The sequence below is a fragment of the Crotalus tigris genome, unplaced genomic scaffold (assembly GCF_016545835.1).
Source record: "Crotalus tigris isolate CLP2741 ecotype Arizona unplaced genomic scaffold, ASM1654583v1 scf7180000017731.4096049, whole genome shotgun sequence".
NCBI classification, from domain to species: Eukaryota; Metazoa; Chordata; class Lepidosauria; order Squamata; family Viperidae; genus Crotalus; species Crotalus tigris.
The window spans coordinates 3,121,288-3,135,731 of record NW_024096599.1 but is presented as its reverse complement, the minus strand read 5'-3'; the positions used below and the strand labels follow the sequence as shown (position 1 = coordinate 3,135,731).

General features: G+C 35.0%; 1 protein-coding gene across 4 annotated transcripts in view; it reads right to left on the bottom strand.

The window, feature by feature from the left end:
* Positions 1–14,444, bottom strand: part of CEP192 (centrosomal protein 192) — a 60,954-nt gene that overhangs the window by 24,795 nt on the left and 21,715 nt on the right. For all 4 annotated transcript variants that reach the window (XM_039339278.1, XM_039339276.1, XM_039339277.1 and 1 more), the window contains 12 exons: positions 14,246–14,369; positions 11,819–11,907; positions 10,860–11,505; positions 9,162–9,344; positions 7,319–7,463; positions 6,457–6,622; positions 4,008–4,794; positions 2,731–2,879; positions 2,066–2,296; positions 1,620–1,745; positions 706–849; positions 113–173 (listed from right to left, as the gene is read on the bottom strand). In XM_039339278.1, the coding sequence (XP_039195212.1) occupies positions 113–173; positions 706–849; positions 1,620–1,745; positions 2,066–2,296; positions 2,731–2,879; positions 4,008–4,794; positions 6,457–6,622; positions 7,319–7,463; positions 9,162–9,344; positions 10,860–11,505; positions 11,819–11,907; positions 14,246–14,369 (2,851 nt within the window). The remainder of the gene's footprint in view (positions 1–112; positions 174–705; positions 850–1,619; positions 1,746–2,065; positions 2,297–2,730; positions 2,880–4,007; positions 4,795–6,456; positions 6,623–7,318; positions 7,464–9,161; positions 9,345–10,859; positions 11,506–11,818; positions 11,908–14,245; positions 14,370–14,444) is intronic.

The following is a 14,444-nucleotide window of genomic DNA, read 5'->3' as shown; positions in this document are numbered from 1 at the left end:
CAAATTTCCATACTAGGCTGGTCAAACATTTTTAAAAAACAAATTTATGTTCAGTTAAACCTAGCCACAGGATTTTTAGCATAATTTATTTTAGAAGATAGCAAATCTGTACCTGAATATGTGCACTTGCTTGGTGCACGAAACTGGACCCATATTACTAAAAGATCAGGATCCTGGAAAGAAAGATACTGATATAGAATTATGCATTACACAGAAAGTACAATTTGTAAAAGTATTTGCTAAAAGACATCAGTGAGCTACGTAATCTTACACAGAACTATGATTTTAAAAAACTAAGCGATGATATAAGAAATCTTTATAATTTTAAGCTATATACATAGTGAGAATATATAAAGTACAATTATTCTTTTTTTTTTTTTACACAATCTCTTAGACCAGTGGTTCTCAACCTTTTTATACGGCGACCCCGGTCATAAGGAGGGAAAAAATGGCGGATCGCATTGTTTGGCGACCCCCGTAAAATGGTCGTTCGACCCCAAATGGGGTCGCGACCCAAAGGTTGAGAACTGCTGTCTTAGACACAACCAGGACTTCTTTATTAGGTATACTACTAAGTCAAATTAGTATCTCCAAATAGAAGTTTGGCATGTGGTCAATAAAATAATGCTACCAAAGTTTAACATAGCATATTTTCTCTGGGGTTAACAATTATGCACTTTTATACAAATATATAAAGCTACTTACTTGTGTATCACAGCTTGCATTCATTACATGAGATATAACAGATGGAGCTGCTAGTTGAGAGATGTTGTAAGAGGGAATTGCACTTTTAAGAGATGGATTTACTGGTTCCTTGGAAAATGTGAAACACCGCCATGCTACAGCATTCTGAAATAAATATTTTTTACAAACAGTATTAGTCACAAGGCTTTATTCATGTTCACTATTAACTCTTTTAAGTCCATAATTTAGGTTTTATCAATGGGAATCTTTTTGCAATAAGCTGTGTTATCAAATGCCCATTTTTATCATTGGAAATTTTGAAACCTGTATTAGCCCCTTTAAAAAGGAGATGTATTAGCACTAACTTTCTAAAAAAAGCTTCAGTTTAAACTATACATGTGTTTTGAAAAGCTAGACTGGAAGATAAGCATAACTTTAAAACTGGAAGAAGAAACATCCGTAATCAGTACTATGCAGATGACACTACTTCAGTACTTGAAAGTACAAATGATCTGTAAGCAGTACTAATGAAAGGGGCATAATAAAAAAGAAGAATCTAATTGAATAGAAAGATCAAATTAATGACAATCAATGACAATACAACAACCAGCCTTAGAATTGACAGTGAAGATGCTGAAATGGTAGATAGCTTTTGTCTTTTCGGATTGATTATTCATAGTAAAGGAACTATTAGTCTGTATATTGAAGAATAGCACTTGGTATAATAGCAATAAAGATCTTGGAAAGATAACCCAGCTACTACCAATTGGGTTTTGTTCATCTTGGAACCAAGTAAAGTGGACACTGCTTATAATTTCATCCATGATTTGCCATATAATTTTCTATAAAGACAACAGTGAATCTAGCCTAACAGTCACTAAGTTCAGAAACCCCATGAAGGGACAAAATGTTGTGCATATATAGAGTATACTTACTGCATGAATAACAAGTCTGATTGGCAATCTAGCACAGGTTTTATTAGTTAATTTCAATGGGAGCACTTTCCAGCTACCATACGGCAAATCACCAAAATCAAGAGAATTTGTTGTTCCAGCTTCCACCTTTAAAAAAAAAAAAAAAAAAAAAAAGAATCAGAGGGAGGGACAGAAAAAGGACTTACCATTTTTGCAAAGTGATTGTTACCATGCATCATCATTCAATCAACCCTTCAAGCTAGCATATGTGTCAAAAAAAATAATATACTGATTTAAGCCAACAGAGCTTCTATTTTATACACCCAATTGTATACAGAAAAAATAACTAATTGTTTTACTAGCTTCAATCCACAGACCAATATTAGTACTTTTTCATTTTTAAGTATGCCATAAGTTATTCTAAATAATACAAACTAGATATTCAATCTATATATCTTAGTTTTTACCTCTATATCAGGATTTTCAGCAACTGCATTCACAACTACCCTAGATCCTAAAGCCTCTGCCTGAAGAACAATATCTGGATCTGCAGAAAATGGCCAAGAGGCAATATTAAGTACACACTGGAATACTCCAGCTTGACAGGGTAAAAAAAGCATTTTTAGTTCTTCTGCAGCACAAGGTCCTATGACAGTTTTGCTCTTAAATAGTAGGCATCTGTGTTTCAAAGGGTCCACCTATAACAAAAAAAAAAGTACGCTGGATGACAATTTTCAATATAATTATAACCCATGTATATTACAGAGACATAAATAGAAGCAAAAATCTCCAAATTGTATGACTGTGCTGGTCACATTAACAACTTTTCTGCTTTTTGGCCTAAGTATATATTTTGAATAGGAACATAAAAGCTCCATTATAAATACCACATAGATGTTTGACAAAGAGTCATAACCAACAGTTGGGAATAGGATATGTAGAAGACAAGACTGATACAATTTCACAATGACATGCTGAGATTTCAAGTTAAGAAATCTTCCTAAGGCTGCCATAGAGGCCGCAGCTCCATTTCTAATTGTATTTTTCCTCAATTCCCAAGCACATAAAAATTACCCACTTTTTTTTTAATACTAAACAATTTTTTTAAGAACATGCAAATTTTATTACATACCTTTTCACCATCAAGCATAATACTAAGGAGGCCAATATTGACTTGTAGCCACCGTTCAGATGGATTAAAAATGTTAAGGACAGCATGGGATGTCAGACCCACACAACAAGAATTAGGGAATTTTACTTCTTCTGGGACTTTGACACGTTCTAATTTAAAAAAAAATACTAAATGTTAAGACATTTTATTTTCGAGTAGCCTCTTAATAGTAATAAAAAATAGTTAAACAGTTAATACTTATTCCTTATTTGGTCCTTGTAAGCATAGTTTTAAATATAAGACTAAAATTTAAAAAGTTCATATAATTTTAAAATCCATAGTTGTGATTTGCCAATTTGATTTAATACAACATTTAACACCAGATATTATGATATAATTATGATATGTAAAAACAAATAAACCACAACTTCCAAGATTTTCATTCTATAAAGTATTACTTAGAAATAATTTAGAAAAAATGTTCACATATTACAAAACTATAGTATAGGTGATGGGGAAAGAGCTTTCTTTCTATCATTTTATGGTTACTCGCTTTAAGATAATTTAACCAAGTACAGCAAAATAAAAGGGCTTTGTTAGAACTATTTGAAAAGATGTTTTAGAATAAGACACTTTGAGTTTCATCAGGTAAATTGTGTGAGAGTTTACTCCACAACCAGGTCAACTGGCACACGCAAATTTGGTACATCTTTGAGAAAATTATTACATTATTACTGTGGAATCATTGCAGTACAGCATATGAGCCGAGGTGGCGCAGCAGTTAGAGTGCAGAACTGCAGGCCACTTTAGCTGACTGTGTTCAACAAGTCAGCGGTTCAAATCTCACCGGCTCAAGGTTGACTCAGCCTTCCATCCTTCCGGGGTAGGTAAAATGAGGACCCAGATTGTTGGGGTCAATGTAAATATATACATACATTGCTTACTGGTGTACACCGCTTAGAGAGTGCTTGCACTTAAAGCGGTATATAAGTCTCATAAATAAATAAATATAAATAAATTTCACGTTGCTAAAGAAAGCTAAAAGGTCCATAGAGTTATTCCCAATTGACAAGATGATTTTGGTATGGGAAAGAATCACATTCTGACCTGCTGCAGAGATAAATGTACACCTACTCTAATTATACTATTCTTCTTCAAGCTAATCAACACTATATAAAGCACAGGAATAGAATGGTAAACCAAAGGAATTAAAGAATGAGGTAAGAAAAAAAAATATAGCTAAATCCAGTTTACATGATTATGATTCACTATACTGAAATCAAATTTAACTGACTTACCAAACCCAAATGTCATTGATTCTTCCCTCTGCCTGAGTCCCCCAGCATCAGGTACTTGCCCGGTATACAAGTTACCATTAAAGATATTTTGGCTGGATGTAAGGTTGCAACGCTGAGTTGCTCCTGTCATTCCAGACCCAATGCCTGAACCTACTGCGATTCCAGGAGTTACTGAGCTTTGAATGTGACCAACAGGAATTGTAGAATAAATCAGACCTGCTGGAACACTAAGAACTGGTTGGCAGTACCGAGGCAAAGCAACATTTGTGTGAGATGGCAAGCTTCCCAAATATTGCTGGGCAAATGGAGTTGATTTAAGAGAACATCCTGTTAATAGTGTGGGAAGTCCAGAAGACACTGATGAAAGCTTTGAAGCTGCACTCTGGGATTTGAAATGCTCTCTATTTTGATTTAATGAAATACAGTTGCCTAAATCATTATAAGCAGACAGTTTTTTGGGAGACTGTAAGCCTGGTCCATGTATGGTACTTGTGCAGTACTGCTGTATTTCAGGCATATTAACCTGATCCAGTTCTTTAGTTTTTTTACAGTTCTCTGTGGATTGATCTTTGCTTGTTGTTCGAAGTTCTCCAGTTGATTTTTTCTTATCACATTGACTGTTATGATCTACATTTTCATTTATAACTGGACTCTTAGCTCTTGCATTTTTGTTTAATGATAGAGATTTGTTACTTTGCAAAGCAATGTTTTTTCCTGTTTCAGTCTCCATTAATGAACTTGGACTGTTCCAAACTATTGTGGTACTCAACTCACTGGTACGATTACTCTAAACAGAAAAAACGTTAAAATTCTGATTAGGATTTACAGTATGTGTTCAGGCTAGGTACATATTTTATTATATAAAATGAAATATTTTATTGAGGGCATATAAGTTCAAATCATCAATAAGTCTGTTTTTAAAAATAGCTAACAACAACATTTTTATATAGATAGTCCCCAATTTATAACCACAATTGGGGCTGGAATTTCAGACATTGAGTGAAGTGGTCATTAAGCGAGATGCCCAGGTGTCTGATTCGCTCCATGACCACAATCCTGGCATTTCCAGTTGCAATCTTTAAGTGATTTCCTGGGTAGTTAAGCAAATGGAACAACAGGATAGGCAGGAAACCCTTTGAGAGCTGAGAGCTCTGCAGAGATTTTGAGAGGGGAGATTTGAGTTCTGTGCCTGCTTAAATTTTAGCAGGTAACGTCCAGGCATACACAGAGCTTGTGGTCCTTCTCTCCCTGCCTCATGGAAAGCTCATGGAGGTGAGGAGATTTTGAGCTCCATTTCTACTTGGATTTTGGCTATTGAGATCTAAGCAGGCATGAAACAGCAGGGAGCTCTTTCAGACAAAAAAGAGTCTTCTCAACAGGTGGCAGCAGCTTGCAACTTTCCCAGTCAGCTACCCTCCTCAGACTTTCTGGGGAAGCTGGCAGAGAAGTTTGCAAATTGGCATGTGATTGTGGGATGCTTTGCAACTAGTCATAAGCCTAAATAGGTCGCCAAGAACCCAGATCATGATCATGTGACGGGGTGCATATATGACATTTTTTGATAGTCAGATATGCTTTACATACTGTAAAAACCCTTTCTGAGGCTATCATAACTCTAAACAGTAGTTAAGCAACTGGCCATTAAGAAGGACTACCTGTAGTACTTTTTGTTATATATTTACTGACATAAAAAAATCTTTGTCAAATATAACATCTTTTTGAACTGCAGTGTTCATGTGGACCCACCCCAACCCACACTCCACAGTGCTCTAGCCTGCTTGGGAACCACCAAAAAAAAAAAGGCTTATTGTGCCTGGGCCTTCCTGCCAGCTTCGCTACTGGCTTTGGTTATTGGAAACAAGCAGGAGGCCCCAAACCTTTTGGGCAACAGGGACCGGTACCGTGGAGAGAGGTTTTTCCACGGATCAGCAAGGATGTGGTTGTGTGCTGCCTGCATCCTGCAGATAGGTCTTCACTTGTTTCTGCAGCCCAGTTTCTGGCAAGCTGCGGACCGGTGCTGGTCCACGGATCAGAGTTGGGGACCCCTGATCTAAGGTCCTGGCTTAATGAAGGCAAATGGGACTGCTAGGATTGTCACAACTATATTGCTTAGCAATGGAAATTAGGGTCCTAATTACCATTGTTAAACATTGTTAAATCTGTTGGTTTTGCAAAATGGATATTAAATTTTAGATGCAATATCTTCAATTGATACCAGTTTCAATACACTGTAAATCTGAGATTTGAAAACTTCTGAATTGTGGAAGTCTCTTCATAGTTAAAACAGAAATAATTAACCTTTATGGCAGAAATCAGAGCTTAAGAAATGCTACATAAAACTACAGTGTTGTCTAACATTTTATTCTATTGCAATTCCATGAAGTATAATCTGACAGATAACTTTAAAATCTGTATATAAATAATCATTAGCATTTAACAAAGTACTTACTTTGTATCCTGGTGGACTAGATAGAGGTAGACTTTTACAGGTGTTTTCAGTGGCAGAAACAAAAGTCAAATGTTCTAAGCTAGGATCAGAGTATACTGATCGTGGCAATGTATTGTCATTGCAAGTTGATTCCTTAAAGTTGGGTGATGTAGAAGGAAAGACAGACCTAAGAAACAAAGCAGACTCTTGAAGAAAAATACCTACATATCTATGACTTATACAACTAGGGAAACTGCAAAGTCTAATGTCAATTTAAGTATCTTCAATAACTTTCTGAAAAGTTTCTCTTTAAAGATTTTTAACAAAGGAAACAAAGGTAAAAATTGGCATCCCCTAACACAGGGGTCCCCAACCCCTGGGCTTATTTGGAAATGGGCCGTGCAAGTGGTGGGTCAGCTTGCACACAACTCGATTTGCACAAATGGTGGGCTGGCCCACGTGCACGCAAGTTGAGCTGTGCATGCGTGCTGGCCTGCCACTCGCATAAGTCCAGCTGCACACATGTGCAGACCAGTCCGCCTATCATGTGTCCTGGTTTCCCTCTCTCCCCCAGCTGGGCCACCAAGTTTTAAAGGTTGGAGATTGCTGCCCTAACAAACAAAAATAACCTTTCCTATTAATTAGATGAATAAATTCAACTGAAGGACATTTTAGTGATTGAATGCAATATTTCCTTTGTGGAAACCAAGGTTAAATCCTTTGATCCCTGGCTTTAAAAAAAGAAGGGGACCACCTTTGCCTGAGACATCAAATTGGTAATAGAGGACATGGAAGCAATACTACAGGATAAAGCATCATAGCAACCTGTCTCTCGTACATAAGCATAGCCTATCTCTTAGACATTTACACATAGATCTCTTACCCTGTAAAGGTAGTTCCTGAAGATTCACTTGGAGATGAATGAGTCAATGGGGAAGTTGAAGGTCGAAAGTTATACTGTTCATCTGAAATTTCTACACCAGGTGTTGAAGTCATAAGCTTTGGATCAATTCTTGCAACAGCTTCATCTGAACATTAGGAAAAATATTTTGGATTCTTTTTAGTGGTATCTAAATAGTATTGCCAGTTCCCTAAGTGTTTGATTTTCTTCCAGAATGCACTAATGTGTCTTCTGCCTTTCAGATCAGACAGGAATTTGCAGTGCACCAAACAGAGAGGGAAGGGCAATTTTATAAACCATAATTTGCTGAATTGTCAATTAAAGCTCCATCACGACTATAGTTCATAATCCAAAACTTTTAGTAAAAATCAAATGTAGTCAATTATAAGCGTGAATAAATGGGGCAGCTTATAAACTGAATAAATAAATTAGACAGATTGCTTTCCACTGTCCACCAAACATTTATAATACAGTACTCAAAGCATAATAATAGAAACATGTAAGATATGTAAACTTATATAAAAAGAAATTCCCAAAGGACAATATAAAACCCACTATGCATCTAATTCTAAGAGAGGTTCATAGAAGATATAAGATCCAGAAGAAAACCAGCTGATATAGAGATACCACAGGTATTAGTTGGTAAAACATTTACTTCTGTTACCTGTCTTATTGATATATAGGAGAAAACACGATCATCTATTTTTCTATTTGAGAGGAAAAAGGATGTTGATAAAGATAGGCAATGCATAATATTATTCTAAATTATATATATTCTAAATTAATATAACTATCATTATAAAGTATAGCCACAAGTCCATTTGTTCATAAAAGGTAGCATTTATCTTTACAACAACCCTTCAGTACAGAAACTGTAATACTTTCCCATTAAAAGTTGCATTCTTCAACTAAAATTTCTTATTCCTAATAGCATTATACAAATATAAACAGAATGCTCCAAGAAGATGGCAGGTAGATTAGTGAATCTTCCACAGAACTCATAATATTAATGATCTAGTAATTAAAATAGTTATTACTTATTCAGTTGTTGCTAGGAAAACTCCTAACTGGCTCTACTTGGAAGCTACTTTTGGATTTTTTGAAAGAAACAGAGAAATGAATTTTTATTTTGGGATTTGTTGATTAGAATTATATGGGATTATGTAAGAAATGTAACTATTGTTAGTTTTAAATAAGAACTGGATGTATTTTTTAAAAATCCGTATCTGTACCAAAGAAAGTCGGAAGCCATCCTTTTCCTTTTTTCTTTATCTTTTCCCCTTTTTCTTTGTACCTTTACCATGCTTTTTATTGATGTTTTTTCTTTCTTTGGTTATTTATTTTTTATTCATGTTTAAATTTAATAAAATTGTGTTTTTTTAAAAATCTGCGCATTTCTGGCTGACTAAATATTCTAATTTAGTATAAGCAACTTTTAAGTTAAGCTATAGTTATGAAGACATTATATGATATTTCTTCTTAATAGGTAGTTCCACTCTAGAAAGAGGGCAAATGGTATGGCTTTCTCACTGTTATTTTGGTTTTCTTTTAATTAGGGTCTTTCTAAACAAGCAACAAATTAAGGAACAACAAAAGCAAATAATTTATGTATAGCTAATACTATACATAACGTTAAACTATAAAGGCAAAATAAGAAAGAGAGAAGACTCTGAAAAACAGTAGTATTCAGTAGAGATGAGTAAAACACCGCCAGAAATGAAGTGGAGGAATCACACCACTATCATAGCAGGTTATTGTCCTCTGAAAAAAGAAATTAAACTGTCCTCAGACCTGCAGAAATTCAGGTACAAGATTTTTAGCTTACCCACAATAGTCTCATTATCAACATGTATGTTTTCAAAAGTCACATGTTTTTCATTATAGCATGTATTATTCTCTTTATTTGTAGCTTTTTCATTGTTAGGAATAGGAGGAACCAATTTTGGAATAACCTTTAAATCGAAGGGCAGGGTGTTTGTGTTAGCTCTTTCTTCCGATTCAGAACTGGCTGGATAAAGGGAAAAAAGGGTTAAGAACTTGTTCAATTATTTGTGGTTGATTTTTTTTCACTTACACAAATGCACCATTTCATAAAAATAATTATCAATATTAAGAATGATTGAAAACTGGACAATCGGAATGGGTACAATAGTAGAAAAATTTGCACTGAACACAATAATTAAATCTGAGGCATAACTAATTTTTCCGGTAACTTTCCCTAGCAAATAAATTATGCATTTAGCTGTACATTAGTGTGGCATAGCTTTCTGTTACTTCAATGTTAATGCATTTCTTTATAGTACTTTATATTAATAGAGTACTGTCTTATATCTCATTCTTAAGTAAAACTCTGAATAGGCTTGAATGTAAAAAAACACACACCATTTTTAGTGAATAAAAATCCAGTTATTTAATATTTCAAGTCAACTAATTTTGATAATTAAAAAAAACTTTTCAGATTATTTCTAAAGCATGACTTAGTTTTTTAAAAAAGCAAATATGCAAAAATACAAAGTTAATGCATCAATTTGTAATAATAGGACTGAAGGACACTTATAAAAAATAAATAAATAAGAAATGTTACGAACTTCTGTCAAGTTCCCCTTTTTTTATCTCATGTTTTCCAGAATGTGACTTCCCCGTACCTTTTAGATGGGCTATGTGGGGGAAGTGCGGGAAGAAAGATATATTACAGTAATATATTTATTTAACTGATCTTAAGATCCAAAGCACTGCATTTGGGGCTGGGTTTACACGACTATACTATGACATGGTTTCTTTTAATAGATTGTTAAGCTAGTTGTGATCATTATTTTTATATGTCAAACCAAGCCACAAACCATGATTTCAAAACCATAAGTACTTGATTGAAATTTTATGCTAAACAAAAAGTAAACAAATTACATGACTTAGTTTGTATGATCCTCAAATAAGTACTACATATATTTATCATGTATGCCTATTTTCCAAAGTAAGTCCAAAAATAAATCTAGAACAACAAACTTTCTGCTACATTTACTTCCTTTATTACTTCTTATGAACCAGAGATAGGTTTGCACCTTAATATTTTATTGCTTTCTATATGCACAATTTTACATTTCATGCCAAATAAACCAGGAAACTATAATGGAAAACCTCTGACACTGCTTGCTGTTTTATTTAAATAAAGAAACCTATTCATTTTTCCATTTCTTTAGTTATTTTTTTATTACCCAATTTCAATCAAACTGGCAAATCAAGACTTATAAAAAAGCATTTTCCTTGTTGCTCATAAAATTGCCTTTTGAATTCAAGTCAGATTAGAGCAGTGGTTCTCAACCTTTCTAATGCCGCGACCCCATAATACAGTTCCCCATGTTGTGGTGACCCCCAACCACTTATACATCACCGGGTGCCAGGGGCGTGGCCAAAGGGGAGAAAATGGCGGACAGCCTTGTTTGGTGACCCCCGTGAAGTGGTCGTTCGACCCCAAATGGGGTCCCAACCCACAGGTCGGATTAGAGGAAAAAATATCAAAGCTTACTTGGCACTGATGGCAATTTAGTCTCTGTAGATACTCCAGCATTTTCAGGTGGCTCCTCTTTTGAATTTTGTAATGACGTCTGCTCTTTTGATGGAAAATATTCAACTGTACTAGATAATGTTTGTATATATTCCACTTCTGTTTTCTGCTCAGAAGAAATGCTACAGCGCAATCCTCTCACACAGTCTTCCTCATATATTTTTTCCAGATGCTGCTTCTCTTTTCCATGATTGGTACTGAAATTGTTTTTAGATGAATCTCCCAAAAGAGAAGTTTTGGATTCATGCATGGACAAAAATTTGTCCCCATCTATGGTGGTTTCTTCATGTTTAATCATGCTTACTTGTTCATTCTTACTTTCAACTTCTTCAGCTCTCCTGAGATACTTTTCTATATCAAATGTACTATTTTCTATATTGCTGGATAATAACTGATTGACAACTGAGTGGTCTGTGAGCTTGTCACCTTCTGGAACATTTATTCCTTCTTTGTTTTTATTTGAAAGTGCCATCATCAAAGCAGCTAGCTGTGATGGTTCGGCACTAACAGAAGCATTTGCAATCGCAGATGCAATTGTGCTCATACTCAGGACAGAGGGCTCAAGTCGAAGGTGCTTTCTTTCAAGTTCTCTGTCTCTAAGTTGATTCTGAATGGAAAAATAAGTGACTCAAATGTTTAACATTACATTAAAACGTTTAATTCAACTGATCTGAAAACTCATCACAATCTTGCTCAACCCACTTGTCTAGAAAAAGTGATCCAATTATAACTGGACATTATGCACAATAAATGCTACTTGTACCACATCAAATCCCCTCAGAGAAGGTTTTATATTCTAATCTCAACATGAATTACTGTATTTCGAAACAAATGGCAGACTTATTTTAGTATTTTTATAAAACCAAACCTTTTTTATCAATACTTTTGCTTTGATTTTTGGAGTCTATTTGCATACTTACAGTTCTATTCTCTCTGTATTGCATACTTGTTTCACCAACAGCAGAAGTAGCAAATGCATCTTCCTTTTTAATGCTTTCTTTTACATCTCCTAAAGAAATGAACAAAACAGATAAGACAGACAAAAACCCAGCTAATTTATATAGGCCAGGACATCATTTAAACTAGGAACAGTGACAAAAGAGGCCCAGCAATTTAAGAAACAAGAGCTGGTCTCTAGCTTTTCATATAGATTTGAAAACAAACTTTGCAAATAGTGATTGTAGAAAACTCTCCAAATATAACTTCATAAACTATTATTTAGTTTATGAGAATGCTCTATGAAAACCTATACTACAAATAGTCCTCCACTTATAACCACTATTGAGCCCAAAATCTCGGTTGCTGAGTGAGACACCACATGACCATTTTGCTTAATGACCACAATCCTGGCTCTCTCAGTTGCAGTTGTTAAAAGAAATCCCTCGGTGCACTACAGGAATGGACCTCAAATCTGGTGGAATCAATTTTCTTACTGAAGACTTTTGCATATGCCAGATTTTAATCATCTAGCTTCACCCAATAAGAAATAAAGTAAATATCTACATATTTGGTAGTAAGTAGTCAGTAGACTTATTGTGAAGTCTATGAACTACCATTTTCTACTGCATATCATAGAGGGCACTGCATCTCTTTCCAGTTACCACTGACCTAGATATTTTCAATGCTAATTTCTGTGAGAAAAGATAGCTCTTTCCCAATTTTTGGAATGACAAATATGAAAAAGAACTCCAAGGTCATCAGAAAGGAATATATGTGAGAAAAATCTGCACCACTGCCTACAATTAATAGGGTCCTGAAGGGGCTGGATGCCTTGCTTGTGCTGTAAAAAATAAGTCTACATGTATATCCTATGTACTGTTTTTCTATAGCAGACAAAGGCCAGCCTGATTCTTGGTGTATGACCACTGAGGAGTGGATTAACAGATCAACCTTACTAGGGTTACAAATGTATTGCTCAAAATTTGAGGTGACAACAATAGTCACTATCACCTTTGTGAACTGAGAGAAATAACAGAATAATCTGTTATGAAAACACACTGAATATGGTATAAACCTGTGAGATAGGCACCATTTTTATAGCACAATTAAAATTTCTGGATTATGGTTTTGGAGCCAATCCATCTCTAATACTAGAGGAACATGCAAAAAAGTTTAAAAGAACTGTACGTTTCCTGAGGAGCAACTCATTCAATAATTGAGTCTCAGGAATTTCCATCATTAGTCTCTATTCATACTGGAAGTTCTACCATCTGATTAGGGAAGGAACATAATACTGTGCACAAAATGGCTATAGTCTGGGTCTACAAACTGCAAGTAATATTGATTCTCTTACAGAGAGAGCAAAGACTTGCTGATAAATGTCTGACTTCTCTAATCAGGACTAAAAATGAACAATCCAAGAAACTAGTCTCCCTGAGGTCAGATTAGTATGATTTTCTTGGAAAAGGTTTAGCAGCAATTCAAGGTTATCTAACAAATATACTATCTTTTAAATGAAAGTCTACTATAAATTCAAAATAGCCAAGATTCGTTTTCTTCTTCTGAGAAGAAGCAACTGAAAACAATTGCACACTTTTTGATCACTATGTGAACCAATTCTCACAGTTTCTTAGTGTGGATGGCTGAGAGAGGTTTGTTCAAGAGGTTCTGTAACTTGGTCAGAAATTCCATAACCATATCTGGGAATATTAGATGCAACAATAGATAGAACAGTGCTTCTGAAAAAATATAGTACCTAGTGTCCTTTCACTGTTCCTTTTCTAAAGAATCAGAAAGGAGAGATGAGTGGCTGGCACTGCTAGCCTCCATTAATTCCAGTGTCTGAGCCATCCAGCTTCCCAAAGGAGCACTGACGAGCTCACTGCACACCAGGAACAACTAACAGCACATGCCTAGTAAATCAGCAGGTGCAGCACTAATTATGTTTCCCTGAAGGGAATGAAGCCAAGCATTAAGGAGAAATAACTCTAGGCCACTGGGATCTAGTATCAATGGTTGACTTCAGCTATCAGAGGAATGTGTCCATGGATAGTAAGTTATTATCCATGTGCTTGCTGGCCATAAGAACCTATTAAACACTAAAATAAAATAATAAAAATAAAGCAAAATTAAGAATGGGCTAGCTACTCCAATTGGTATGGCTATGGGGATGACTGCCCCAATTACTCAATGTTCCTGTTCCCTAGAGAAAGACAAGGCCAGAACTGAAAAAAGATGCCATTCCCTGTTTTACACAATAAGTAACATTAAAAGAAATCTAAGCTCTTCCTCCAGGGTTAGTGAAAGGAGATATCCAATACTGGAAAATAAACAGCTATTCAGAAGTGAAACACAATCAGTACATCCAAAAATACAATAAATATTATTACATTTAAAGTATAAATTACCTTGACAATTACTAGAAATATTCAAATTCTGTTCACTAGAGTTTGTTGTACATATATCAGATTGCCTCAACAAAGGTACCGGCCGTCTCTTCTTTGGAGAAGTGATATGATAACCAAAAGACGGCTATAAAAAGACACAATGCAAACAATACATTTATTGATGCTAAACAATATATGGGAAATGTATGGACTAAATCTA